This window comes from Mesoplodon bidens (genome assembly GCF_964165515.1).
Source record: "Mesoplodon bidens genome assembly, chromosome: 3".
NCBI lineage: Eukaryota > Metazoa > Chordata > Mammalia > Artiodactyla > Ziphiidae > Mesoplodon > Mesoplodon bidens.
In genome coordinates, this window is record NC_138178.1 from 152,609,839 (window position 1) to 152,637,375 (window position 27,537).

Sequence of the window (27,537 nt, forward strand, 5' to 3'; positions counted from 1 at the left end):
GGAGAGACAAAACCTCCAAGAATGTTAAGTGTGGAGATTCCACTCTTCTCTCCGCAGCTGTGTGAGGCCTCTGGCCTTACGGGCACAGGAACTGACTAGGGATGGGCAAGAAGGCAGAGTTCCCAATTCAGGTCACATTCTCCTAACCTGGGAGAGATCACCCTACCAGGTTCTCATCTGGCTGGCTGGCCCTTGCCTGGGACAGTTTTGTTTTGCTCGCTCTCCCCGGGTGGAAACTAGAGGAGGTGGGCCCCTCCTGCTCCCAGAAGACAGGAAGCCATGCTTTGCCTTATGTAACCAATCAGAAAACAATCCTCTAGTCCAGTAGCTCCACCAGGGCAAGAACTGGGGAGAAAAAACAGGGTTTAAAAACAAGCCAGCAGGGCTTCCCTGGTGGCACAGTGGTTGAGAGTCCGCCTGCCGATGCAGGGGACACGGGTTCGTGCCCCGGTCCGGGAAGATCCCACATGCCGTGGAGCGGCTGGGCCCGTGAGCCATGGCCGCTGAGCCTGCGCTTCCGGAGCCTGTGCTCCGCAACGGGAGAGGCCACAACAGGGAGAGGCCCGCGTACCGCAAAAAAAAAAAAAAAAAAAAAAAAAAAAAAAATTTAAAAACAAGCCAGCAGAGGGCTGGTTGGTCACTTCCCTTCTCCCAGCCCCAGCCCCATGTATCTGCCTTACAAGACAACCTGTCTCTTCTCCTCCCAGGAAAGGCTGTGTTCTGAGGAGTTGGGTGGCAAGAAATAAAGGAGATTCTCAGTTTACCTCTTTGGGATCTCTGTTTCCTTGGATATAAAGGTAAGATATGCACACCTGAACTGCCACCTTGTAGTGCAGCTGTCTACGGATCATGGAAGTGGAAGCACTCTGGAGACTGTGAATCAAAGTGCCGTGCAGATGCTACCTGACTCACCTCACCAGGGGGAAGCCCTCCAGGCCAGGAAAGGGGTCTCTGGGGACATACCTCAACGCTTAGGAGCTATAAAATAATTCCAAGCCCCCAGGGCCAATTGTCCAGGCTGACTAGGGAGAACTACCCACCCTCAATTCCAATTGTAACCAGTAATTACCAATTATTGTAATTACCAATAATACTCTGGGATTTCTAGCATCCCTTCAAATAACGTAATTTCAGATCTGAAAATTCCTCACACATGGAAAAGAATATTACTTTAATTTCTATTTCACCAAGATATGTGCAACATAGGGAGGGGTTAACTTACCCACAGTCACCAAGTGACCAGGCCAAGATGACAAGTGGTGTTCCTAATCCCTGGCTAAATCCCAACCCAGGTGGTTCAACTGGTACCCAGGTAGCTTTAAATAACCCAGATTCTCAGGTACTGATTCAGAGGTGTGGGGTCTGGGATTCTGTTCAGGTAAGGCAGAAAACCACACCTGTCTCAGGGCTTCTTCCCACGGGCACAGGGGCTGGTGGACCTGCTGCACAGGAAGGCCGGAGGAAGACGAAGTCCCAGCACAGTGAGGCCCGGGAAAGATGAGAAACCTTGCCAGCAACAGGTGGCTCACAGCTCAGCCCTGGCTCCTGAACACAGAAGAGATGATCAAAAATAGAAGCACAGCAAGAGCCATCTGCCACATGCATCATGCCTCATGCAGCTGCCATAGCTTTGACCAGGAAAACACTTCTCATCCTGCTTTCGCGACAGATCCTCCTCTTCTTGGACTAGGCGGAGGTACGGGAGGTACAGGGGCAGCAGATGGAATAAGAATGAGAGCAGCTGAAAGCAGTATTCTCCTCTAGCTTGGCGAGGACGGACAAGAGAGCTGCACCCCACGAAAGTCCGGGCAGGAGGCTGCGCCCAAGCCGTTCCTCCCAGGCCTCAGAATAGTGGGCATCTGCTCAGTTACCAGAGGGAGATGATAACGCTTTTCTCTGGTCTAGATCTCAGGTTTGAGGCCCCACCCCAGGATCAGTCTCTTCCTCTCTGCCCACCTCATTCCCCAGGCCTTCCCTCCCCCATGCCTTTCAGGATCCTAATAAAATAACCACCAGTAGGGGGGAAAGGTAAACCTTTATTTGGAAAAGAGAGTTAAAATGACCATTTAAAACCCCCTTTCATTTCCAAAACAGAAACAAATAAGAAAACAAGGAAAAGATCATCTATCAAGCTCCTGCCCTCTGCCATCTTTAGCCATTTTTAAACTACATTTCCTGGCAGAAAAAAACAGTGATGGGCCCTAGTCCTACAAACCAATAGGGCACTGTCTTGAGACCATCTCAGGAGATGCCCAGGGAGAGACAGAGTGGATGGTGGAGTGTGGACAGATAGGCCTGGGGCTCAGACAGGCACATGCCCAGTACCCAGGAAATAATGTTTAAAAATATACATGAATAGATAAATTCCCCAGAACCCAGGCATGGAAAGCTTATAACCATGAACGCAGCAGCAGAATTATTCAAGCTGGGTCTTTGGCTCTCAAAAAAAAAAAAAAAAGGAGAAAGCATTAACCTCTAGCTAACTGTCCCGAACTCCAGCCTCTCAGCTATATCCTCCAGTCCCATTCTGGAGGCCAAGTGGGCCAACAGCAAGTCAAGTCTGCAGGGCCAGCAGCTACACCCAGCAATGCAGGATTCAGGCATGCAGGTGACTCATGTGGGCAAGGGAGCACCCCCTGAAGGGGTCAGGGTGCCCCTGCACCAGGAGAGGGAAAGCAGAGGCCATGAGCCACCACCTCCAGTTCTTGGGCCAGTTTTGCCCAGGGCCACCTTTCTGCTGAGAAGTTCTGGCCTGAGCTAAATACCAGGCTTTTCTAGGGGAAAAAAGGAAGGGGATGGGGGAGGCAGCAAAGAGTAAAAAGCAGTGGGAGGAGAGGAACAGAGAACTGCAGCTTAGCTGTGCAGAGGGAAGGGGACAAGTCCCTGAGGTCTTGCGTCCCAGCTGGGGCAGCTGCAGAAGCTGCCGGCGCTCTCCCCCTGGGACTCGCACCCTCGCCGCAGTCCTCCAGTGAGATAGGAGTCTCCTGACAGTTCTTCCTCCTCATGCTTAAAGAGTTTGGCACCTCAATCCACTACCCCTGCCCACTGACCCCGCGCAGGGGTTCAAACTTTGGCCTCCCACAGGGCAGCCTGGGGAAAGGGATGAGCCCTAGAGGAAACATGCCAGGCCTGTGGGGAGCTCTGGGTCGAGGGCATCCCTGAATCCGCTGCTCCAGCTCGTGGGGCCCACTTGTTACCAGAGCCCGGACAATGAGGGTGCCCTGGTTGGCAGGATGGACACCTAACGAAACACAGATGATAAAAGGAGACGGGCCCACGCTCCTGCCGCTGGCAGCCAGGTGCCCATGTGCCTGGCAGCACACAGCTACCCGGTCACGCCCTCCACCTGCCCCTAGGCTGACAGCCCCAGTGTGGAAAGTGAGCTAGTCAGAGACAGGCATGGCTACGCAGAGCAGTCCCACCCCGAGAGGATGCACACACAACACACATCTCACGTGTGTGTGTCTGGCAAGAGGGCTGGGCCCAGGGGTCTCAGGCAGGGAGAAGGTCAGGTCAGAAGGCACCCCACCATGAAACGGCCTGAAAACAAATAACCAATGAGATCAATAGCTCCCGCAACCCTGGTAATTAAAATCAAGGGAGAGCACTGGATACATGGAAGGAAGGGGGAACCCCCCCTTCTGCCTCTCCCAGGGCCACCCAGTATGTGGCACAGGTTTAGGAAGAGGCTGGGGCGGGGCAGGGACCACAGGCAGAGAATGTGGACAGGCCTGGAGGAAATGTAGCCATGGGAGAAAGGGAACGGGGAGGGGAGGGGAGGGGACGTAAGTTTCTTGGATCTAAGTTTCCAGAAGCATGGGATATTTCCACAGTCTCTGATCCAGGTGGCTCTTCTGGAAGAGAAGTTCTCTTCCCCTGGGAGACCGTCATAGGGCAGTGACTTCCATCTCAAAGCTGGCCAGTAGGCAGAGGTGGTCTGAAGAGCAGAAGGGGTTGGGTAAGCCACTGGCAGCCCAGAGAATCTCTTCAGAGAGGAGGGAGAGCCGGCCCAGGAGCTTGAGAGTTCCATCCCGACAAAGCCTGCGATCTGGAGCACAAAGCAGAGGCCGGTGGGTAAGGCAGCCGCAGCCACACTGCACGGGGTGGGGGAGCCCGTGGGAGCTACACCTTAGCAGCCTGTGTCTCCTCGACGGCCCTATCCTCCCTCACCTCCTGCCGCCTCTGGAGGAGGCCTCATTTTCTCAGATATGCCATGATATGTCAATGAACGAAGCCGGGTGGCTTCGGTGGGACTGCGGCAAACTAGAGTGCACGTCCAAGCCCAGCATTACAAGATCTTCTGATTTTCCAAGAGAAGCCGAAGTCCAGATTTGCTATATAAAATTTGATTTCTCAACAGAAAATCTAAACATTTTAAAAGACATGCTTTAAACAAAACAGGCATGGGGCTAATAGACTGCTATACTGTGACTGTTGTGAGGGGTGAGAAGACAGGAAATGGGGTTTCTAACCTAACCAAGTCCCTTACTAACCAGCTGCCACTGAACAAATCCAATAGAGCACCTCCTGGTGCTCTATTTTCATCTTTAAAATGGAGGGACGGGGCTTCCCTGGTGGCACAGTGGTTGAGAGTCTGCCTGCCGATGCAGGGGACACGGGTTCATGCCCTGGTCCGGGAGGATCCCACATGCCACGGAGAGGCTGGGCCTGTGAGCCATGGCTGCTGAGCCTGCGCGTCCGGAGCCTGTGCTCCGCAACGGGAGAGGCCACAACAGTGAGAGGCCCGCGTACTGCAAAAAAAACCAAAAAAAACAAAAAAAACGGAGGGACGGCTTGTTCTGCCCACATCTCTCTAATGCTACAAGGATAAAAAGAGAAGGCGGGCAAATGGCCTAAGGGAAGTATGATGAGGATGACCAGTGTCAGGTAGGTATGAGATCTGCTCCTTTGCTGGTCAGGTCCCAGCAGCCCAAGCCATGTGATCAAATGCCTGACCTACCATCAGTTCCCAGGGACTCTTGGGGGTGGCTTCTAGGAATCCAGGATCCACCAAGCTTACCAGTTCTGTTCCCATTCTCGCAGGACTCAGCTGAGAAGAAGATGTAATCTACTGTCATTCCAAGACCCAAGGGCATTGTGGTGACCTCTGGGCGGCCATGCTGGGGCAGGAAATGAGTATATACCGAGGTCAGGTGGAGGCAGTGCTGGATGGTGCCTACAGTCCTTTGGGGATGGAGGGGAAGATGTCAGTCAACAAACATTACTGAACTTTTCCCAAGGTCACTTCTCTGTGGGTTTTATCAAGTTTTTTAAGGGATGATCCCAAATAACTCAACCTCAGCAAATGCCTTCCCATGCTAATTACGAGGCTGAGAGTCTTAGCTAAAATTAGCCTAGAAACAGACACATTTATATACAGTCCTGCTGACATTTCTCACCCCCCACTCTCCTCTTGCTACCTGGTGAAGTATACCTAATGTACCCTTGTCCATGGGTCAGCAAGCTCTTCTGTGAGGCCTTACTCCCAAAGGAAAAGGGCAGGGGCTTTTCATCTGCAAGAACCTAGGTGGGTCACCTCTGGCCTCTGCACACCAGTTTGTTCCTCCATAAACTTAGCACACACAAGGGGAAGAGAGAGCTCAGCAAAATGTGTTCCCCCAAATCAGCCCCAGGAAAGCCAACAGGAATCTCTCGAATACACCTCGATGGGGCTGGAATGCAAGCAGAAGGGAACTGGAAGAAGATTACCTGGGGAAGTCAGGCTCAGGCTCAGATATGTCTTCCTCAATGACAGACTCGGCCCAGCCAGGAGGTCGCTCTGTAGAAGACCAGAGAGAAAGGGTTTTATCACAGACAGTGAAGCAGGGTTAGAACCTTGCACCCTGAAATCCCACTCAAATCCTTGACTAGATTGTTCCAGAAGGGAAAAGGGAAAGAGAAAAGGTGAGGAGAGGAAGAAAACAATGGACCAAAGTCAAGAACCTCAGGAAGCAGACAGACAGAGGTCTCTAACACAGACATCTCTTCCCTGGCTCAGCAACTTTTTAAAAAATTTAAATTCATTCTTTAGAATAGGTAATACAGTCACATGGTACAAAAATCAAAATGTAGAGAAAAATATCAGTGAAAAGGCTCCCTCCCACTCTGGGACCTTGCCACTCAATTCCTCTCTCCAGAGGCAACCAATGTTAACAAATTCCTGGTGTATTCCTCCAGAGATTTTCTATCACCCACCATCCATTGTGTGCATATATGTATCTGTGTATGTATGTGTATACATATGTATGCACACATACGTGTCCATACTTATACACACCTATACATGTACACACACATACACGAAGAAAAAAGACACACATTACCAATATCAGGAGAGAAAGAGGGAATATTATTACAGATCTTACTGACATTCATAGGTATTATGAACTGAATGTTTGTCTCTCCCCAAAATTATGTTGAAATCTTAACCCCCAGTGTGATGGCATTAGGAGGTGGGGCCTTTAGGAGGTAATTTGGCCTTGAGGGTGAAGCCCTCATGAACAGGATTAATGCCCTTATAAAAGGGATCCCAGAGAGCTGTCCTTTCTGCCATGTATGGATGCAACAGTAAGTTGGCAATCAGCAACCCAGAGGAGGGTCCTCACCGAAACTGGACCATGCTGGCACCCTGACCTCGAACTTCCAGCCTCCAGAACTGTGAGAAATAAATTTCTGTTGTTTATAAACTACTCAGGCTGTGGTGTTTTGTTATAACAACCCAAACTAAGAAAAAGGATAACAAGGATCAACAAAATTGACAAACCCTTAGCTAGACTGACCAAGAAAAAAAGAGAAAACTCAAATTGCTAAAACCAGGAATGAAAGAGGGGGCCATCACCACCAACCTTAAGAAATAAAATTATAGGGATACAATAAACAATTGTATACCAACAAATTAGATGACTTAGGTAAAATGGACAAATTCCTAAAAAGACAAAAACTACACAAACTGACTCAAAAAAAAGAAAATCTGAATAGTTCTATAACAATTAAAGAGACTGAATTAGCAATTTAAAAATTCTCACAAAGAAAAGCCCAGGCTCACATAGCTTTACTAGTGAATTCTGCTAAACATTAAAAAAAAAGTAATATGAATCCTTCACAAATACTTCCAAAATATAAAAGAGGGGACACTTACCAACTCATGCTACGAGGTATTACTCTGATATCAAAAGTAGACAAAAACATCACAAAGAATGAAAACTACAGACTAATATCGCCTATGAATGTAGATGCAAAATGCCTCAACAATTACAGTTCTGTGATTTATAAAAAATGTATATTTGGTCATTCAGATGACCAAATATATATATCTCATATATAGTCAGTCTTCATATACAGTCTTAGTCCACAGTTGCTGGTTCAAAGCTCTCCAAACCCTTAGAATTTCCTGAGCGTTGAGAGTGAGCAAGGTGCCTTTTGTTATGTTCATGAGGCAATTTTGGAAAATACCTAAGGTTGGGGGCTGGTTGCCAATGGAATCAACCATGTGATGAGAGGAACTTGCAGTCCCACCCTATGACCTCTGGGGAGCAGAGAGAGGTTGGAGGTGGAATCAGTCACCAATGACTAAGGATTTAATAAATCATGCCCATGTAAAGAAGCCTTCATAAAACCCAAAAAGGACAGGGTTTGGAAAGCTTCCAGGTTGGTGAACTTATGGAGATTCGAGGGAGAATGGTGCACCCAGAGAGGGCATGGAAGCTCCACATCCCTTCCTACATACCTTGCCCTATGCATCTCTTCTGTACAGCTGTTCCTGAGTTACACCCTTTTATAATAAACCAATGACCTAGCAAGTGAAATGTTTCTCTAAGTTCTGTGAACCACTCTAGCAAATTAATCTAACCCAAGGAAGGAGGGGATAGTGGGAACCTCTGATTTATAGCCAGTAGGTCAGAAGAAGCACAGGGAACAACCTGGTCTTTTGACAGGCACCTGAAGTGTTGGAGGGGTGGGTCTTGTAGAACTGAGCCCTTAACCTGTGGAATCTGATGCTATCGCTGGGGAGACAGTGCCAGAACTGAGTTGAATTGTTTGTTGGCATTGGGGGAAAACTCCTCCTCCCCCATGTTGGAAAATGAGTCTCAGAACAATATACTGGCAAACTAAATCCAGCAAAATAGAAAAATGACTATATACTATGACCAAATACGATTTATCCTAAAAATGTAAGGTTGGTTTAACATCTGAAAATCAATTAATATAATACATCATATTAATAGAATACTGAAGAACAAAAACCACATGATTATCTGAATAGTCACAGAAAAAATTTCTGACAGAATCCACTCCTTTATGACAAAAAACAAACCCACAACACTTAAAAAACAAGGAATAAAAGAGAACTTCCTCAATCTGGTGAAGGGAATCCACAAAACACAAACAAACAAAAAACAAACAAAAAAATCTCATGACTAACATCATACTCAATGCTAAAAGACTGAAAACTTTACCCCTAAGATCAGGAATAAGACAAGAATATTTGCTGTCACCACTCAACACTGTAATGAGAGTTCTAGCCAGGACAATTATGGAAGAAATAAAACGCATCCAAATTGGAATGGAAAAAAGTAATACTATTTCTATTCGCAAGATGACATGATCTTATATATAGAAAATCCTAAGAAATGTACTAAAAAACTACTAGAACTAATAAATGAGTTTGAGGGACTTCCCTGGTGGTGCAGTGGTTAAGAATCTGCCTGCCAATGCAGGGGACGTGGGTTCGAGCCCTGGTCGGGGAAGATCCCACATGCTGCGGAGCAACTAAGCCCGTGAGCCACAGCTACTGAGCCTGCGCTCTACAGCCCAAGAGCTGCAACTACTGAGCCCACGTGCTGCAACTACTGAGCCCACGTGCCACAACTACTGAGCCCGCGAGCCACAACTACTGAAGCCCGTGCGCCTAGAGTCCCTGCTCCACAACAAGAGAAGCCACCGCAATGAGAAGCCCGTGCGCCGCAACGAAGAGTAATCCCCACTCATCACAACTAGAGAAAGCCCACACACAGCAATGGAGACCCAACGCAGCCAAAAATAAATAAATAAATAAATAAATAAATTTATATAAAAAAATTGAGTTTGAAAGATTGCAAGATACAAGACTGATATACAAAAACTGCATCTCTATACACTAGCAATGAATAATCCAAAAATGAAATTCAGAAAATATTTCCATTTATAAAAGTAACAAAAGGAATTTTAAATAGTTACAAGTAAATTTAACAAAAGAAGTATAAGACACACTGAAAGCTATAAAACATGGAAAGAAATTAAAGATCTAAATAAATGGGAAAACTTCCATGTTCACTGATCATAAGCTAATACTGTTAAAATGGCAACATTTCCCAAACTGATCTACAGATCTGTAAATCCCTACCAAAATCCCAACTAACTTTTTTGCACAAATTGACATGGTGATCCTAAAATCCACATAGAAATGTATAAGAGACCCAGAATAGCCAAAATAATCTTGAAAAACAACAATGAAGTTACAAGATTTACACTTCTCTATTTCAAACTTATACAAAGCTAAAATAATCAAGGCAGAGTGGTACTGGCATAAGGATAGGCATATAGATGAATGGAATAGAACTGAGAGTCCAGAAACCCATACGTCCACTGTTGATTTTTTACAAGGGGAGGGATAAAGGGAAAATAACTGCTAATGAATATGGGATTCCTTTTGGGGGTGATGAAAATGTTGTAAAATTAGATTGTGATGATGGTTCCGCAACTCTGAATATACTAAAAGCCACTGATTTGTACACTTTAAATGGGTGAATTTTATGGTATGTGAATTCCACCTCAATAAAGTTATTTCTTAAAAAAGGTAAGAGAATGTTATGGACAACTTCATGCCAATAAATTTGTTAATTTATATGAAATGAAATATTCCTACATTTTCCCTGTTGTTTTCTCTTTTTGTTGCTATTATAAATAGGGTCTTCTTAAAATTACATCTTTTAACAAATATATCATTATTTTATTATATGAATACTATTGATTTCTGCATATTAATAGTCTACCCAGATACTTTCCAGAATTAACGCTAATAATAGCTGTTAGTTCACTCTCTTGGATAACCAGTTATATAACCATATTAACAGCTAGTAATAGTTTACCCCCTCCTTTCCATTGTTTACTTCTATTTTCTTGTCTATATTTCTATGTTCTATTTCTAAATCTGTGGCTGGTGTCTCTCACAGTTGAATGACAGTAGTCATCCCTATCTTGTTCCCAACTTTGACAGGAATGCCACTAGATTGTCTTCTTTAAGCAAGATGCTCATTTTTGGATTGAGATAAATGCTTTTGTTTTTTTTTTCTTTTTCAGGCACCTGGTGGCTCCACGCCCCTTCCTCCATGGTGCACCAAAGCACTGACTGACCAAGATAAATGTATTTTAAGGGTATAAGGGATTATCTATTTTTTCCTTAAGAAGGTTCTTTTTAAAAGAATCTGGAATAGATGTTGAATTTTAACAAATGTCTCTGACATCTACAGGATGACATACATTTCTATATTTTAATAGATTTCATATATTTATTAGCATGATAAATACATGAATAGATTTCCCAATATTGAACTACCTTCATATTTCTGATAAACTCCATTTGGCCATAGTATATTGCTCTTTCAGTGTGATGTTAGATTCTGTTTCCTGATCGTCTATGTACATTTTTTGCATCAATATTCATAAGTGGGGAATATGAAGGTCTGTAGTTTTCTTTTCCTGTGTAACTGTTGTCAGGTGTTGGTGTCAAATACTTCTTTTGTAAAAATAACTTGGCCCCCTTCTGCTGTGCTCTTTAACAATTTAAACAATAATGGAATTACAAGTTCTTTAAAGGTTTGATGATGTTCTCCTATCAACATGAACATGGTGTTTTTGTGGGACTGTATCTCAGAACTGTCGCTACTTTTTCACCCTGTGGTAATCTATTTATGTTATGTCTTTCACAATCAGTTTTAGTAAATTACATTTCCTAAAATTAACATAGGCCATCAAAGTTTTCAATTTCTTTTGCACTCGGTTGAGAAAAGGACCCCCTTATAATCCTCTTAATTCTTCTGCATCTGAATACTTTTACCTGCTCCTCCCCTGCCCCCTTAAATAGGTTAGCTAATCTGACAGCTGTTTTTCACTCAAAAAACCAACTGATTTTTAGAGCTTACTAGTCCTACTGTTTTTCTGTTCTCTAAATTATTTTCATTTTCATCTTCTGCTTTCTTTCAGCTTGTTCTCTTTTCTAACTTGGGGGATACTTAATTTACTTACTTTAATCTTTTCTTATCAGTATAATTCTCTGATTCAAGATATTCTATATAATTCTATGAATTTTTCACTGAAAGCTATTTTAGCTATATACCACAAATATATGGTATTTTCATTATTGTTATTTTCTACACACTCTGCAGTTTCAGTTTAAATTTCATCTTTGACCCAAAAGTTGTTTGAAATTTTTTAAATGTCCAGATGACAGCATTCTTTTAACTTCTATTTTTAATGCATGTGTGATCACGGAAAGTTGGCTATACTATTTCTACTGTTTGAAATTTACTGATTATTTTTGTGGTAGTCTAATATATGGCCAATTCTCAGGAACTTCCTGTGGATATTTTAAAAGATGTCTTTGCTCTGCTTTCAGTGTTCAGAGTTTGATATGTATCCATCAGATTTACCATACAACATGTTATTTAAGTCTTCTCAGTTATTTTTTATCTACTTGAACTATTGTGAACTGAGAAAGATGAATTAAAACCTTCAACCATTAGTTATTTTCTGACTATTATTCCTTGTTAAATACTGCAGTTTCACTTTGTGATGACTGATGTGATGTTATTTGGAACATAAATGTTCCTAACACTAATATCTTCATTTTGAATCAGAAAAATCACAGTGACCAGCAGGATATTGAAAATGGTTTTCTCTTCAGCAAGAGGCAAGCTAATTTAGGCTTCTGAATCACGTAAGAGGTCAGGAATCAGAGGTACCATTACTCCAGAAAAGAGGTGGGAGGTGAAAATCAAAACTGTCACAATGAACTCACCAGTCAATTAGAACCATCCCTTACAGAGCCATTACGTTTTCATGTCTCATTCCTAAATGTGAATGGACACCTGCTGGAATCTTTGGGAACAAACAGTGGGGTAGGAAGAAACTAACTCTCAATTAAAAGAACCTTGGAAGGAACAGATGGAATTTTAAAAATTATCATCCTCAGTAGTAGAAAGGCAATATTGCATTCATTAAAAAAAAAATGGGGGCCTCCCTGGTGGCGCAGTGGTTGAGAGTCCGCCTGCCGATGCAGGGGATACGGGTTCATGCCCCGGTCTGGGAGGATCCCATATGCCGCGGAGCGGCTGGGCCCGTGAGCCATGGCCGCTGGGCCTGCGCGTCCGGAGCCTGTGCTCCGCAACGGGAGAGGCCACAACAGTGAGAGGCCCGCATACCGCAAAAAGAGAAAAAAAAAAAAAAAAAAAAAAAAAAAAAAAAAAAAAAGGTATAAAAAAGAAGGAACTTTAAAAAAGAGATTTGGAAATTAAAAATATAATGGCAGGGCTTCCATGGTGGCGCAGTGGTTGAGAGTCCGCCTGCCGATGCAGGGGACACGGGTTTGTGCCCCAGTCCGGGAAGATCCCACTATGCCACGGAGCAACTAGGCCTGTGAGCCACACTACTGAGCCTGTGCGTCTGGAGCTTGTGCTCCGCAACAAGAGAGGCCGCGACAGTGAGAGATCCGCGCACTGTGATGAAGAGTGGCCCCCGCTTGCTGCAACTAGAGAAAGCCCTCGCACAGAAATGAAGACCCAACACAGCCAAAAATAAATAAATAAATATATATATATATATATAATGGCAGAAATTTAAAATCACTAGAAGGAATGAACAAGCTGAGAGCATCTCACAGATGGTAGATTCTAATATCCAATTAACAGTAATTCCAAAAAGAGAAAGCAGAAGGTAGGAAATTATTGAAGAAATATTACCAGCAAAATTATGTGACTCGAAATAAATTAGTTTCCATTTGAAAGGGCCGTGGAGTATCCAAAACAATGAATGAAACCAACACCCTGAGTAGGGTAAACCATCATGAGATTTCAGAAATCAAGAGATTAGAGATAAGAACCAGAAAGCCTCAGAGAGGCAAAATAGGTGATATACAAAGAAAGGATCAAGAATCAAAATGGCAGCAGACTTCTCATTAGCAATGCTGGAACCTGCAAGACAATGGACTGATTTCCAAACTAGATATTTACACTTCGCAAATTTTCATATTGGTGTGAGGATTAAAAAAATCAAGTCTTTTTTTAGTACATGAAAAGAAAAACAAAAAAGAAAGAAGACTGCTTCTCTCAACACCAGGTTCTACCCATGCAGCACTATGTACAAGCAGCACTGCTCCAGCAGTTACATGGGACTCAAGGCCTCTGCCTGTCCCACCAGGCCACATGAGCACATGGGCCACAACTGCCTCTACCTGAGCTGCAACATCTTCCTGGACCATTCAGCAATGGCAGCAGCCAAGCAAGTAAGTGCAAGTACTTGGGAAGAGGATAATAAGTTGTGCAGGGATGGGCCAGTGGAGGAGCTGGATTCAGAACTTTCCTGGTTCAAAAACTGATCAGATAGCCTTTCCTCTGTGGCCATCTGGTCGGTTTGTTAATAATAGTTTACGGAAGTCATTTATTAGCAACTGTTTTTTCCTAGAATGCACTTAATTGGGCACATGGTTTATTTTTACATGTTAAAAGACCTGAAGCTCCGGAGATAAATGGAAATGTGCAAGTGCTCATGAAAAAGAAAACAGAGTAACCCCTTTCAGTGTCTTTAAGAACCATACTGGAAAGAATAAACCACTAATAATTAAAAATATTTACAAGAGGGGGACTTAGGGCTTCCCTGGTGGTGCAGTGGTTGAGAGTCCACCTGCCGATGCAGGGGACACGGGTTCGTGCCCCGGTCTGGGAAGATCCCACCTGCCGCGGAGCGGCTGGGCCCGTGAGCCATGGTCGCTGAGCCTGTGCGTCCGGAGCCTGTGCTCTGCAACGGGAGAGGCCACAACAGTGAGAGGCCCGCGTACCGCAAAAAAAAAAAAAAATGAGGGGGACTTAAAATTTAGATTTCCATCTTATGAATTATTCCTTCACAAAGGGAGTTGGGGAGAGTGAGAATCACAATTTTTTTTTATTATACACCTTGTGTGATGTAGAACTCTCCAGCACAATGCAACGGCAACTTGTTGGAAAGTTAGACCATCACTCCCTGGCACTGTAGCTACTTTGGCAACTCAGATGCTTCCCATTAAAGTCAGTGTCACAGTCAACTTGGCAAGTTTGAATGTCTACAGTTGAGTTGGATGACTCTGGTATTGGACTGGAAATATTATTTGTTAGCACATCTAAACAAATCCTCTAGAAAAAAAGATCACACACTATGATCTCCTTGTACTGCACTTAAGTCTTTCTACTCATGGTCTAAAACTGGTGGTAGGTTTTTAGATCTGGAGTCCTTAAAAGAGATTCATCAGGACCCTATTCGGCCCTGGGTGGGGATACTAAGCAAACGGAAGGGTACGTTCACAGTATGTGGAGGATGGGTGTGTTTACCCAAATTTAATCTCAATTTTGAAAATACTGCTATTATTGGGTACTGTTAGTGAACTGGATATTTTCCCCCATATAATGATTCTACTTACAAAGTGATTGTCAGTGTATTTTTTTTTTTTTTTTTTTTTTTTTTTTTGCTGTACGCGGGCCTCTCACTGCTGTGGCCTCTCCCGTTGCGGAGCACAGGCTCCGGACACACAGGCTCCGCGGCCATGGCTCGCGGGCCCAGCCGCTCTGCGGCATGTGGGATCTTCCGGGATAGGGGCACGAACCCGTGTCCCCTGCATCGGCAGGCGGACTCTCAACCACTGCGCCACCAGGGAAGCCCTGTCAGTGTATTTTAAAGGTTCTTATTTTGTTATTAAATTGAAATGCTTATGTTATGTTTCAAGTACAGTACTGAGTTTTTAAAAATAACCTATTCTTAACATGGAATTACCTATGTGGGATCCTACTACTGTTTAACTTTAGGATTTTGTATTCTTAAAACATTGAGCCACTGCTTCCCTGCCTGAGCCCAACTGATCCAAGCACTTATCCCAGTTCCTAGCACACGCCAGTCGCTCTGTGCATGGTGGCCACCACTATTATTATTGCTATCACCACAGCTGTAATAACACATTAGCTTTGCAATTAAAAAAAAAAAAAAAACCAAGCCATTGAAATGTTCACTGCTCTGTGCAAAATGCCAATTCAAGTTAAATTCCTTCAAGAAAAAAATGAATTCATTGCTTACCACCAGTCCTTTTACTATAGTTTTTTCAGTCATTGCTTGGTTGTCTTAAGCTATTCTTCTAGCAGTTTCTTCATGAAAGGCTTTGGGTTGAGTATAAAATTTTTGACCACACCATCTTTCTTTGAAACCTTGCTCTCCTGTGTTCCAGAGTCGAATGTTAATGTTAAGAAATCTGAAGCTTACCTGATTATTTTTACCTTTAAAAATAGCCCAATATTTTTGGTTCTGCCCAAAGGATTCTTTTATCTTTGACTTTTGTTAACTTCACTAGGATGTCTTACTGTTGACTCTCCTGTGTCATTTTTTACTGAGACATGGTATATCCTTCTCAATGTGGAGAGTCAGGTTTCTTGATTTTGGGAAAATCTTCCCTGAATCATCCCTTTAAATATTCCCTTTGTGCTATTATACTGGGTTTCTTCTTTGTGAACTCGAACTATGTGTATGTTGAATCTCTTTAACTTCCACTACTGTTATTTTCTTTCTAGTGCTTTTTATCCTTCCTGGCCTCTGCCTCTTGCTTGTTTTCAGCAGTGCCTATTCTCTCTTAGACTGCTTCTAATTTTGTATTCATTATGTGATTCTTAAATTTTTTATTCCACTTCTTTCCTGAGCTCTGCAGTTTACATTTCATCTACTGATGTCTTGCCACGTGCTTGAACTCATTTTATAAAAGCAATTATTTTATTTTTGCACTCTTATGTTATAAAGACAATTGCTTAATTTTTTTATTCATGGGGAAATAATCATAATTTTCATATGTTCCATGGCAACAGTTTTTATCTCCGAAGTATTCTTTATCTGCCTTTTATTTTTCCTGTTCTTCCACCTTTTTTTCTTATAGTATTTTAGTACAGATCTCACGCTGGCTCCTTTTGGGCAGCCCAGCTTGGAATTAGTTGAGGTTTTTATGTACAAGCTACTGGTACAAAGCTTATATAAGCGCAGACCTGGGTACGCATTCCAGGTAACAGGCATTTTTCCTTATGACACAGGGCTGTGTGTGAGTCCTGTTCATCTTTATTTCCCCCTAGCCAAAAGAAATATGCAGTTTAAGTATTACACCTCCCCCCACCACTTAAACAGACTGCTTCGTGCAAATTTGGCTTGATTCCTTGATCAGTCTTTCCTCTACTGCCTCTTTGGACCAAAAGAGGTTAAGACAATATCCTTTCACAACCTGTGCATCCTATTCTTGTCGACGAAACAAGGGATTTTGATTTCGTGCCTCAGGATACGCTCCTCACCTTGGAGAAGGGCACCCTGCTGGCTCTTCTGGAGATCCATATGGCCCCACAGACCAGTCTCACCATACCTGCTCCAGCACCCCTGCATGACCTCCAGTGCTTCTTGCAACCATTCCACCTGTGCTGTGGTTCATGATTTCAAATATCTTCAGGTCTCCTAGCTTTCTCAAAGATGGAGTTTGCATTTCTCTTTTTCATTCTCCTTGTTGCTTTGGAGTGTTTTCAGAGACAAGAAGGGGAGAACATCAAGCATACTCTGCGACTTACAATCTGGAAGTTCTCAGTAGGAGTAACTTGTTATTACAACCAGGAGTACTGTCACCTTATGATTTTCAAAGCCCCATCAAGTGTATTTTCTCTCTTAAACATGCTGTATACATGCTAGTTATTAGCAACTTAATACTAAAAAGCTTGTGGCTTACTCAAGGTCTCAGAGCTAGTTAGAACCCAGGTCTCTTGATTCCTGGTCCATGTTCTCAACACACTGCACACGGCCAGTGAACTCCACTGACCTTCCTCCTAAGCATACTTATTACCAGAAGCTGATCTCTAAGAATTATACCTAGAAAAGACTAAGAAACCACATAACTGACAAATATCAGAGGTGCAGAGGAAAGAAGACCAAGCTTAGTTGGAACAAGTTAGGGAACAAGCTTAGTTCCCATTACCTGGCTTAGTATCTGTCACTCCTTCCATAAGAACCAGTCCTACAGGTCGCTGACAGGCGATGCTGCAGAAGCGGAAACGTAGCAGGAAGTCTCGGCTATACTTACGTCTCTCTGTAAACCAGGAAAAGCCATACAGTGAAAGACAGTAAGAGGAGCCACATGCTGAGACTTCCTTAATACCAAGAAGCTTACAGGTAGGGACACAGAGGAAGTCTGGCTCTGAAGACAAGGAGATTTTCCAATGGCTATGACTTAAAGTTGTCCATTTCATTAGGTGACCATGAGGAGGACAATGAAAAAAACAAAGGAACGTGCTAAGAGAATTGAGGGAATTACACTTTCTCTTGTCACTGAGGTGCCAGCTTTCTCCCAAAATGGGTGTGGAGGGACAACCAACCAAGAATGTGGCATGTGCTCACCTGATCTCTTGGGGTGACAGGAGGTGACATACTGACAGCAATCAGTGATGCCCAGGGAGCTGGGCCATAGTGGGGCCTGCAGCTTCCTCTGATAAAGCTGATGGGAGAAGTCTTCCTGTCCAGATACCTACAAGGAAAGAGCAGATGGGAATAAGGAATCTGAGATGGAAAAAGGAAATAGCCCATGTTTTGGGACATGCAGACAAACATACATACACACACACACACACACACAGAGTCACATACTATGTACGTAACACAAGCAAAACACATACGTCTCAGGGGAAAGTTAAAAATAAGGAGCTATTTAAAACCATTATTTTATTTTTTTTACTAGAAACACTGAAATGTCCATGAGACAGGAATAAGGGGTTAAGAGAGTGAGGTATGCGAGTCAAAGAGAACAGAACTATATGAACATAGGGTCCCCTAAATTTCAGCTCAGAAAAATCTACACTACTCTGCCCAGGGAATGTCAACTTTCAGGGGCTTTAATCTGCAGTGGGAAAAGGTTTATCCTGATCTTTGGATCTTCTGGATCAACGTCTAGCATCTTAAGCCTATTACTGGGAAACCACGGGGTCAAACCAAATGGGAAATTCACCAAAGCACTTTACCGTATCTACGTCACCATCCTCGGTCAAAGCCCATGAGCAGCCTGGGAACGGACAGAACGTAGTAGGGGAAACATTCGGCAACATCAGTCATCTGCGTATCTCCAACGTGTGTAGCAAAATCCCCTTTATTTCATTTAACAACAACAAATATTTGAATGCCAACTATGTGCAAAACACTAGCTAAGTGCTGGGGAGAGAGCAGTGATAGACGCAATCTCTCTGCCCCTAAAGGACATACATTTTCAGTATGCCATCAGAAGTAAAACACACCTTCAGTTGAATGGCCATTTACTAACTGTGTGACTTTGGGCAAGTTAGTTAACTCTCTTGGGTTCAATACGCTCTACTGTTGAGTGGGATAGTAATACCACATACAATTAAGAATCTGGGTAACCATAACTACCAATTACTGACTGCTTCCTTTGAAGCAGAAACTGGAAAACACTGTGTGCATTATTTTATGTAATCCACCAAAGAAAACCCTCTGAAGTAGGTCCCATCATATCCCCAGTGTATGACGAGGCAAATGGGGCTTACGGAAGTGAAGTAACTTGCCCAAGGCGGCAGAGCGGGGATCTGAACACAGGACCGTCTGGCTTCAAAAGGAGAGCTCTTAATCACTGTGCTTAACAGCAGCTGTCACATGGTAGGCACTGAGTAAATTCTTCTTCCCATTCCCTGAGCCCCTTGATTATAGCAGCTTCCTGGCAGGATAATGCCTTTCTCTGCGCATGTGGCAACCAGGACATCGCTGGCACTTGAGGAACCTCGTTAAAATAAAAGCCCAAAGTGCTCCACAATAATTCAGTCATTTTATGTCTTTTCTCCCCTGTGCCTTGCCAAAAGTTAAGCAACAAGTTGGATCAGCAGGGGCAAAAGAGAGGAACAAGGAGATTAAGTGACATGTAAAGAAATCAGCACAAGCTGAATGCTCCTCGGTAGGGCTAAATAAACTACAATAAAACTATAAGATACCTAGGTTATAAACATTCAGCAGTTAAAAGGAATGAGATAGATACATATGTACATTGTTGAGTGAAGAAGCTACAAAATGAAATATACATAATCTATCACATTTATAAATACACACAGTACATTATATACCAGCTGTTAGAAGCAATCACAGCATAGTATTGGAGGGCAAGAGCTCTGGGGCCAGGCTACCTGGTTACAAATCCTGGCTCCACCACTCACTACCTGCAAAAACTAGAGTAAGCAAATTACCTAACTTCTCTACACCTTAGCTTTTTCATTTATAAAATGGAAGCAATGATAGAAATCGTGAAAATTAATGAGTTAATACATGTAAAGTGCTTAAAATAGCACCTGGCACACAGTAAGTGCTTAATAAATGTAGATTATGATTACATCATCACAACAGCTTAGATACTACTGCAAATGCATAGAAAATGACCTGGAAGAACACCACCAAACTTTGAACAGTTATTACTTGACTCTAAGTGGAGACGTGGGAAATGTAGGTAATAAAGGGGACTTTGGTCTTATTTTAAAATGTCTGAATCCTTAAAGGGATGTACTTGTGTACTTACATGCACTTACATATATACTTATGTACCTGTAAACTAAACATAAATTAATGATAAAAACTGAAAGGATTCCAATATACCAAAGGCACTCACGAGCTCCTAACTTCCAGGATTGGGTACCAGATATCAATAGAACAAGAAAAAGCCAGAGGAAGCCAGAACAGGTGTAACTGAAGTCCCTGCCACAGAAGCAACACCAGGTGCCAACACCAAAATCTCTCCCTAAGCCAACCCCGCAGTGGCCTCTCCCATTTCACCTTCCAGGCCGGCATCCCACGGTACTGGAGTTCTCCATCCCTGATGAAGTTGTAAAGAGGTGAACCAGGGACAGAATTCAGGTCCCCACACAAGATGATGGGGCAGTGGCTGCCATCTGACAACCTGGCCACCTTGTCCACTTCAGCCAAGAAAATGGCCATCTGGGCTAGCTTGACATCGCCCCGACGTGGGTTGTACAGGATGTGAGTATTTGCCACACATAACGGGGCCACTGAGACTTGCCCCAGGCCTTCTGGGACTAGTGGCTGCAGCAGCAACACTAAGCCCACGTTGTCCCGATTGAGGAGCTCCAAGCCAGGCCGGAAGTACTCCACAGGGCTGGCGCAGAGCAGACGGAATCGCGTGGGCTTGTAGCAGACAGCACAGCCATCTGTCTTATGCCCGGTCCTCCTCTTGTAGAAACAGGTAAAGCCTGCAACGAACACCCCACCAAGGAGATGGGTCAGAGTCCTTGAAGATGGGTTAGGGTCCCTCTACCCAGTGGCAGTAGCCCAGGCATGTGTGCCTAATGCCTTGCTCCTGCAGTCCAGTAAGGGGAGTCCTTGCCCTTGCCAATTCCTTGGTTCTGCAGAGGCTCCCTTACAGCTGTAACCAGATGACTGAGTGGCTAGAAGGGGAAGGAGGGACAGAAGGGTATGAAGCAATAACCTGACAGGAAAAGCATGGACTCTAGGGTCAGACAAGCCGGAGTCCAGGCTCCACAACCTATGAGTTGTATGTTTATAGCTTTGTGACCTTGAGCTAGTCACACAAATTTTCTGAACCTCAGTTTCTGCACTGTAAAATGGGGATAATAATATTCAGCCTCACAGCGTTGGTTACTTCAAGGATTAAATGGCAATATATGTCAGAATTGCTTTAAAACTTCAGGACTCTCCTTCTCACCCACACAAAGGAGCTAGCTCGCAGATGAGACTGAGGGTTTACTGAGATGAAAGAAAGATACAGTGCTTTCAGGAGAGAGCAGACAGGGCTGTAGGAAGAAAGACTGGCAAACGTGCCAGGGAGCGGCATTACCCATCATTCTCAGAGAGGGCTCCAGCTGCTCCCAGTAATGATCTTCCTGGACTTCCTGGAGACACAAGATCTGGGAAAATGACAAGGACTCCAATCACTCCAGAGTAATGGAGGGCCCTGGAGTACGACTCCCACCCCAGGAGCAGGCACTGAAGCCACATGGGAAGCTGCTGTGGGTCTCAGGCTGGGTCACACTGAAACGTCCCCTGGGTGCTGACTCTTCCCTGATAGCCACTACCAGCAAGAACAGGCCCAGAGTTACGCTGAGATCAGATACATGTGCTGGCTCTTCCTGCTCCTTGAATCCCTCACGTCTCCCTGCCTGCACAAAGGTGCTAGAAAGCGTGCACCACGGACAGTCTTCTCAGCATCTGCCCCAAACTCATTACACCAGGAAGACAAGCACCAGTCCTAGGCAGGAGGCCAATCATATGAACAACTATGGGGTTCAATTCATTTTCTAAGAGCATTGGGAAACAGCCAGGGTCCAGAGCAAATGCAGGATGGAACATCTCCCCATCTTCACTCACATCGGGATCCCAGTGCTGGAATTCCTGCATGAGATTCGCAAAGCGGTAGTTCCAACTGAGGATGTCTGGATGGCAATGCAGGTAGAGCTCTGAGCTCTGCTGCATCAGGTCCTGAGCCAGGATGTTATAGGACATCAGAGTGAACTGGAACTGAGGGCCATCCCCTGCCTCCAGGCCCTGAGCATCTGGCTGAGTGGAGAAATCCTCCCATTCTCGCCACAAGATTTCTGCAAAGGTGTCGGGAAGAAGAGGTCCATGGTAAGTCCATTTTATTCACAGGGCCCACCATCTCCACTCCTGACTCCATGATACTGTGACGAGTTCCTTTTTTCATTTTCCCTGTCATTCATCCCTTTCTGTGGTGATTTGAACAACACTCTAAGGACATTCTCAGACAAGACAATAAGCTCCACAAAGCCAAAGATAATCTTGGCCTGTTCATCACCGTATCCCTAGTACCTAGCATAGCACCTGGCACCTAGTACAAGTTCACTAAATATGGCCGACAATTTCTCACTTCTGATAAATCCATGGGTCTCTGGAGAATCACTCAGAATGTGCTTAACAGTCATCTGAGATTAAAGACATTTCTAGAGTAATCTCACCCTTGGGTGTTTTCTGACCTCTAACCCTGAAAATGCCTACAGAGCCAGAAACCATAATGTGTCTCCCATGTGCCCTCGAGCAGGGAGCTGCAGAGTGGATTTCAAACCTATGTGAGCCACAGCACTCATTCTCCAAAGTTGAATGGAAGCCCGATCTATAACACAGATAAAAATGGAGTTATCTGGGCTTCCCTGGTGGCGCAGCGGTTGAGAGTCCGCCTGCCGATGCAGGGGACACGGGTTCGTGCCCCAGTCCGGGAAGATCCCACATGCCGCGGAGCGGCTGGGCCCGTGAGCCATGGCTGCTGAGCCTGCGCGTCCGGAGCCTGTGCTCCGCAACGGGAGAGGCCACAACAGTGAGAGGCCCAAGTACCGCAAGAAAAAAAAAAAAAAAAGGAGTTATCCTGGTTGAGGCAGAGAGCGGAGCCCTGAGAGCTCTCCACCGCTGCCCCAGGTCACCTCCAGAGAACCAATAATGTCGAGAATCAGAACTATGGTCTGCTTTCAGTTCTGCCACCACCTAGCTATGTGACGTTAGGCATGTCCTGCCACCTCTCCGTGCCGTGATCACTGCATCTGAAAGGCCACGGGGCTGGATGAAATGCTCTCTAAGGCCCCTCTGGATCTGCCACTGCAGGAGTCTCAGAAAAACAGAATGCAGCAGCAGAGCTCCACACAAGGGAACTTTAGAAGCGACTGTGTGCACATCCGAGACAACCTGCTGCCCCGGCTCACTCAGCCGGTTGCCAGACTCACCGTGATATGGGATTTCCACTGGGGGAGGCTGCAACTGCCCCAGGCCCTCAAAGGGCCAGATGGGAGCCTCTTCCTGGGGCACAGGCTCCGGTGCTATGCTCCAGGCCACCACTGCGGGGTCCTCTTCCCACTGCTCTGCAGCCAGGGCACCCACTGGGAGGACAGCACAGTCTGAATACTGGGGGCCGGTCTGCACCGGGACTGCTGCCCACGTTGGGCCCTCGACCTCTGGCAGTGGCTCCTCTCCTAGCACCTCAGGGAGAGGCTCCTCCAGGTTCTCTGCTGCCCACAGGTCACTCAGCTGCCTGCTGGACCACTTGTCTTCTGCAGCAGCATCCTGTTCTCCAGGATTATCCATCAGGAGTGCCAGGCTGCTCTGGGCTACTCCCTTATCTACAAGCAGACCCTCGCTCACAGTAGAGAGTGGCTGGCTTGACCCTTCTTCTTGCCACTGCTGCAGCAGGCCCTCACACTCCTCCTGGTCGGGGCCCCGAGGGGCCATGGCAAAGTCGCCGTCTACCCGGGGGGACGAGCTCTTCGCCAGGAGGGCATTTTTTCGACATGTGAAGAAAGCATCTAAGAAGAAAGCCAAAATACCATGTTATGACAGCATTACCCAACCCACGCTCTTCTCCCAACTTCTACTAAGTCCCATACAAGCAAGAATCATATCCACCTTGCTCATCACTGTACCATCACTGGGCCTACCCATTTTAGTGCCTGGAACATCATCATCACCAGAGCCAAGTGCTTACTATGTGCCAGGCACTGTTCTAAATGCTTTACAAGTAGTAACTAATTCATATGGTAGGGATCTGATAAATATTCAGTGTGTGAATGAAAGAATGGCTATCCCACATAATCTAGGACAGAGATGGTCACATACAACCACACTCCTTTTATCTGGAGGTTAAGACTCCTATTAACATCAACTCTCTGGTTCTAAGAGCCACATTACACTGGAACCAGCACTTGACCATGAGTCAGAACTGTGGGTCATGGGCTAGCACTGAAATTAACAAAGCTATGTGACCTTGGACAATGCCCCTAGTGAGATGGACTCACTCTTGACTGTAAAATGAGGACAAGGGAAGTTTGAACTAGATAATCCCCAAGAGCTTTTCTAGTTCTATAAATCCACTAATCTATGAATGCATTCTAAAAGAAAAAGGCCTAAAGTAGACAAAAAGGGTGTCTCAAAATCTGTACAATCTCTCTCTTAGCAAAGGCCCTGGGTCCTCTTCTCAAATCTATTTATTCTACTCATAAATCTTCACAAACTTCATTATCCCATCCAAACTTCATCTTTCCCATTCCATAGTACTCTAGCGGCTGTAAATCAGACGGTGCCAACAACTGACAGCAACAGACAGCTGCCTCCTCTCTGCTAACGGCAGCCAGTGACAGCCAACAGGAAAAAGCAGGTGGGAAAAACTATAAAATTGGAGCCCCCAAAATCCAAGCACAGTATTTTGGTGCAAACAAAACCTCCCCCCACCAACACACGCTAAGTCACTTATTTATAGCATAGGACAAGTGACATGTATGATGATGACCCTCAATCACCAGAGATTTATTTTATCGGCTCCATTTTTTTTTAAAAGGCAAGAAAAACTTCAAAATGGTTCAAACGTTGAAAGACACTATCTTATTTAGGGTCTATGTGGATTTACGTCCCTCAAACCAGTGGTTTTTCAACCAGGGGTGATTTTGCCCTCAGGGAACATTTCTGCATTGTCTGGAGACACAGTGGTTGTCACAACTGTGGGGATGCTACTGGCATCTAGTGGTTATAGGATGAAGATACTGCTGAATATCCTACAGTGCAAGAGACACCTCCACAACGAACTACCCAGGCCCAGACGTCAACAGTACTGAGACTGGGAAACCCTGCTCTAAACCCATGGGCCGAGTTGCTGACCTTAGTCTCAGCAACTTATTAATTCCCTGCCCTTTGAAACATCCTCTATGTATATCGGATGGCAGAAGTTCTTTGATTTATATGTGTGAGGTTATTAGTTTTCAAACTCAGCAGGTTTTGGTTGGTGGTGGTGGTTTGTTTTTCAACAGCAGAATCCTTTTATTAAAAGAAAATCTGTAGAAACCAAATGTACAAATACAAATGGGGCTACTTTAATAGGTGTGTGCAAGTGAGTGGGGGGAGGTGGCCCTTCCTCTGAGATACCTGAAACTCTGACTACTGGTCTAGAAACCTCTGGACTAGTATATGTCACTAAGGCTGCCATTATGGACACTGGCAGAGCTCCAGAAATGACAGCAACGTGGTTAGAAGAATATGCATTAGTTCTCTGAAAACTTCTGTGGAGTTCCTCATTTCTGAGGAGTATGTACACATAAGACATTCCCGAACTGAGTGCCTACTGCATTCTGGGCAGTATGCTAGCACTAGATACAGCGAGCAAAACAGACATGGCCCTGCCCTCCTGGAGCCCGCATTCTAGTAGCAGATACAAACATACACATACATACATTAAGTGTTTTATATGAAATATATAGGAACAGAAATTACACACACACACACACATATTGTGTAAAGTTCCAGAAAGGAAAAGCAAAGAATGCACACAGTTGGACCTCTTATTTCTAAAAGTCTTTCTTGGTCTGTCCTGTCCCCTAAAATGCCAGAGAAAAGTCTGGGGGTTCTGTGGGATCTCCCAGAGGAACTGATGGTCTCATAAGAGCCTCGGGAACGTCAAAGACCAGGAGTGGGGAGCGCAGGCAGATCATGGCAAAGTTAAACAATAACTCTTCTCTAAGTACCCGCTGGGCATTGCCTCCACCCCACTACATCTCTAAACGCACGGGACATTGCTTCAAAGCTGAGGTTTCAATGTGTCTCTGGATTCTGAGCGTCCGTTTTTTCAACCAGACTCCGCTGAGAGGCGGCTGGGAAAAGTGAGTGTGGAGTTGACCCAGGGGAAAAACAGGAACGTCTAGGTCTTCAGTCCACAGATCCACCCCCAGGGCCGACTGGCCCCTGTCCACAGAGAATTCGGACATTCGCCTCGGCCCCAAGCGGCCAACCCTCCCCGACCCCCAGGGCAGTGACTCAGCGGGACCCGGAACCTCTCCGCAACCCCGGGGCCAGAGAAGAGCAGCTCTGGCCCCTCCCCCAGCCCCCTCCACGTTAACTGTGGCCCGACACCTCCAGGTCACAGGCGTGAGGAGGGGGCTGCCCACGAGGCTCGCCGGCCAGGCCCGGGCCTCGTTTAGTCCAGGACGGCACGGCGGGGCCGAGGGCGGCCTCCCCACATGTTGGCACTGCCGGGGGAAAGTGGTTGTGAGGCCGTCCGCGACGCACGCCGCCCCACGCCCCGCGGGGCCCCGGCGAGGCAGGCCCGGGCCTGGCACCCGCCCGTCAGGACACGGGGCCGGTACCTGAGAGGGCGCGGAAAACGCGTGCGGCCGGCAGCAGCAGGTAACACAGGCACGACGCGATCATGGCCGGCCGCCTGCGCCCGCTCCCGCGCCCGCTCCAGTGCCCGCCTCCCTTCCTTGCCGCCGCCCGCCGGGTCTCCCTCCGTTCGGCCCCGCCCCCGGCTCGCCCCACCCCCGGCTCCACCCCCGGGACGGCTCACATGGTACCACTGCGCTTCAACAACAACTTTATTGGGAGCGCAGGGCCAAGCGGGCTCCCGCTGTGCGGGGAAGCCAGTTCCCAAGGCAATGGAGCGGAGCGGGCGGGGCCTGGCTCTCAGCTGCGGCAGAAGCGCCGGGATTTGAAATTAAACCCCTCCTGGAGGCACCATGGTTGTTTTTTTTTTTGGCCGTACGCGGGCCTCTCACTGTTGCGGCCTCTCCCGTTGCGGAGCACAGGCTCCGGACGCGCAGGCTCAGCGGCCATGGCTCACGGGCCCAGCCGCTCCACGGCATGTGGGATCTTCCCGGACCGGGGAACGAACCCGTGTCCCCTGCATCGGCAGGCGGTCTGTGAACCACTGCGCCACCAGGTAAGTCCCATAATATTATTTAAAGTCCACAGTTTTATTCCCGCTTCTGCCGCCTCACTACGGCTCCACCTTGGGTCCACCACGTAACTTCTCCGCCCCTCAGTTCCCTCATCTGTAAAATGAGGTGCTGGACCTTGTCTAAGGCTTCACCCAGCTCTGACTTCTATGATCTTGACCGGCTTAGCCCAGACTGGAGAGAGCCAGCTCTTTCCCATTTTTCTCCTTTTCCTAACTCACTTCCCCAGCTCAGATTTAGGTCAAACATTGAGTCCACACCTTGCTTCAGCACATAAGATTTTATCTCCTTCATCATCCTGTTCCAAATGGGCCCTTTTCCCCCTAATCTGGAAAAAAGGGGTGTCCCATTGATAAGGGGGCCAAAAACGGGAGGGGGTGAACCCTCCACAAGGGCAACAGGACCAAGTCTGTTTGGTTGGTTGGTTTTCCTTGAGGTATCTCTTCCCTCCAGTGTCTATGACAGTGTCAGGCACATAGTAGGGACCAAATAAACCTTTGTTGACTGAACAAAA

At 45.8% G+C, this 27,537-nt stretch overlaps 2 protein-coding genes across 5 annotated transcripts in view; one reads left to right on the top strand and one right to left on the bottom strand.

Moving 5' to 3' along the window:
• Positions 1 to 1,181: 1,181 nt before the first annotated feature.
• On the bottom strand, positions 1,182 to 26,570 carry ANGEL1 (angel homolog 1). Of its 4 annotated transcripts, none has more exons than XM_081228365.1 (10): positions 26,436 to 26,570; positions 23,037 to 23,612; positions 21,676 to 21,902; positions 21,146 to 21,215; positions 20,107 to 20,540; positions 17,686 to 17,812; positions 17,267 to 17,377; positions 5,710 to 5,779; positions 5,021 to 5,184; positions 1,182 to 1,545 (listed from the first exon to the last, which is right to left on the bottom strand). In XM_081228365.1, exons 1-10 carry the CDS (start codon positions 26,497 to 26,499, stop codon positions 1,526 to 1,528), a joined length of 1,863 nt encoding a protein of 620 aa, XP_081084491.1. In that variant the 5' UTR covers positions 26,500 to 26,570; the 3' UTR covers positions 1,182 to 1,525. The 4 variants fall into 4 exon arrangements, 3 of the variants coding, with proteins under 3 accessions (XP_081084491.1, XP_081084490.1, XP_081084492.1); XM_081228364.1 differs by lacking the exon at positions 1,182 to 1,545 and adding an exon at positions 2,017 to 4,048; XR_014015362.1 differs by lacking the exons at positions 1,182 to 1,545; positions 5,021 to 5,184; positions 5,710 to 5,779 and adding exons at positions 14,950 to 15,488; positions 16,599 to 16,807.
• LRRC74A (leucine rich repeat containing 74A) overlaps positions 26,498 to 27,537 on the top strand; it is a gene marked incomplete at both ends in the record, with an annotated part of 57,627 nt that continues 56,587 nt past the window's right edge. The window contains 1 exon segment of the mRNA XM_081228304.1: positions 26,498 to 26,807. Within this exon segment, the coding sequence (XP_081084430.1) occupies positions 26,498 to 26,807 (310 nt within the window).

Coding starts and splice junctions, on each gene's coding strand:
- ANGEL1 (XM_081228364.1), bottom strand. CDS start 26,499: ATGATCGCGTCGTGCCTGTGTTACCTGCTGCTGCCGGCCGCACGCGTT. Junction 23,613..26,435: donor CGTTTTCCGCGCCCTCTCAG/GTACCGGCCCCG, acceptor CTTTCTTCTTAG/ATGCTTTCTTCACATGTCGA. Junction 5,780..17,266: donor AGTGACAGATACTAAGCCAG/GTAATGGGAACT, acceptor GGTCTTCTACAG/AGCGACCTCCTGGCTGGGCC.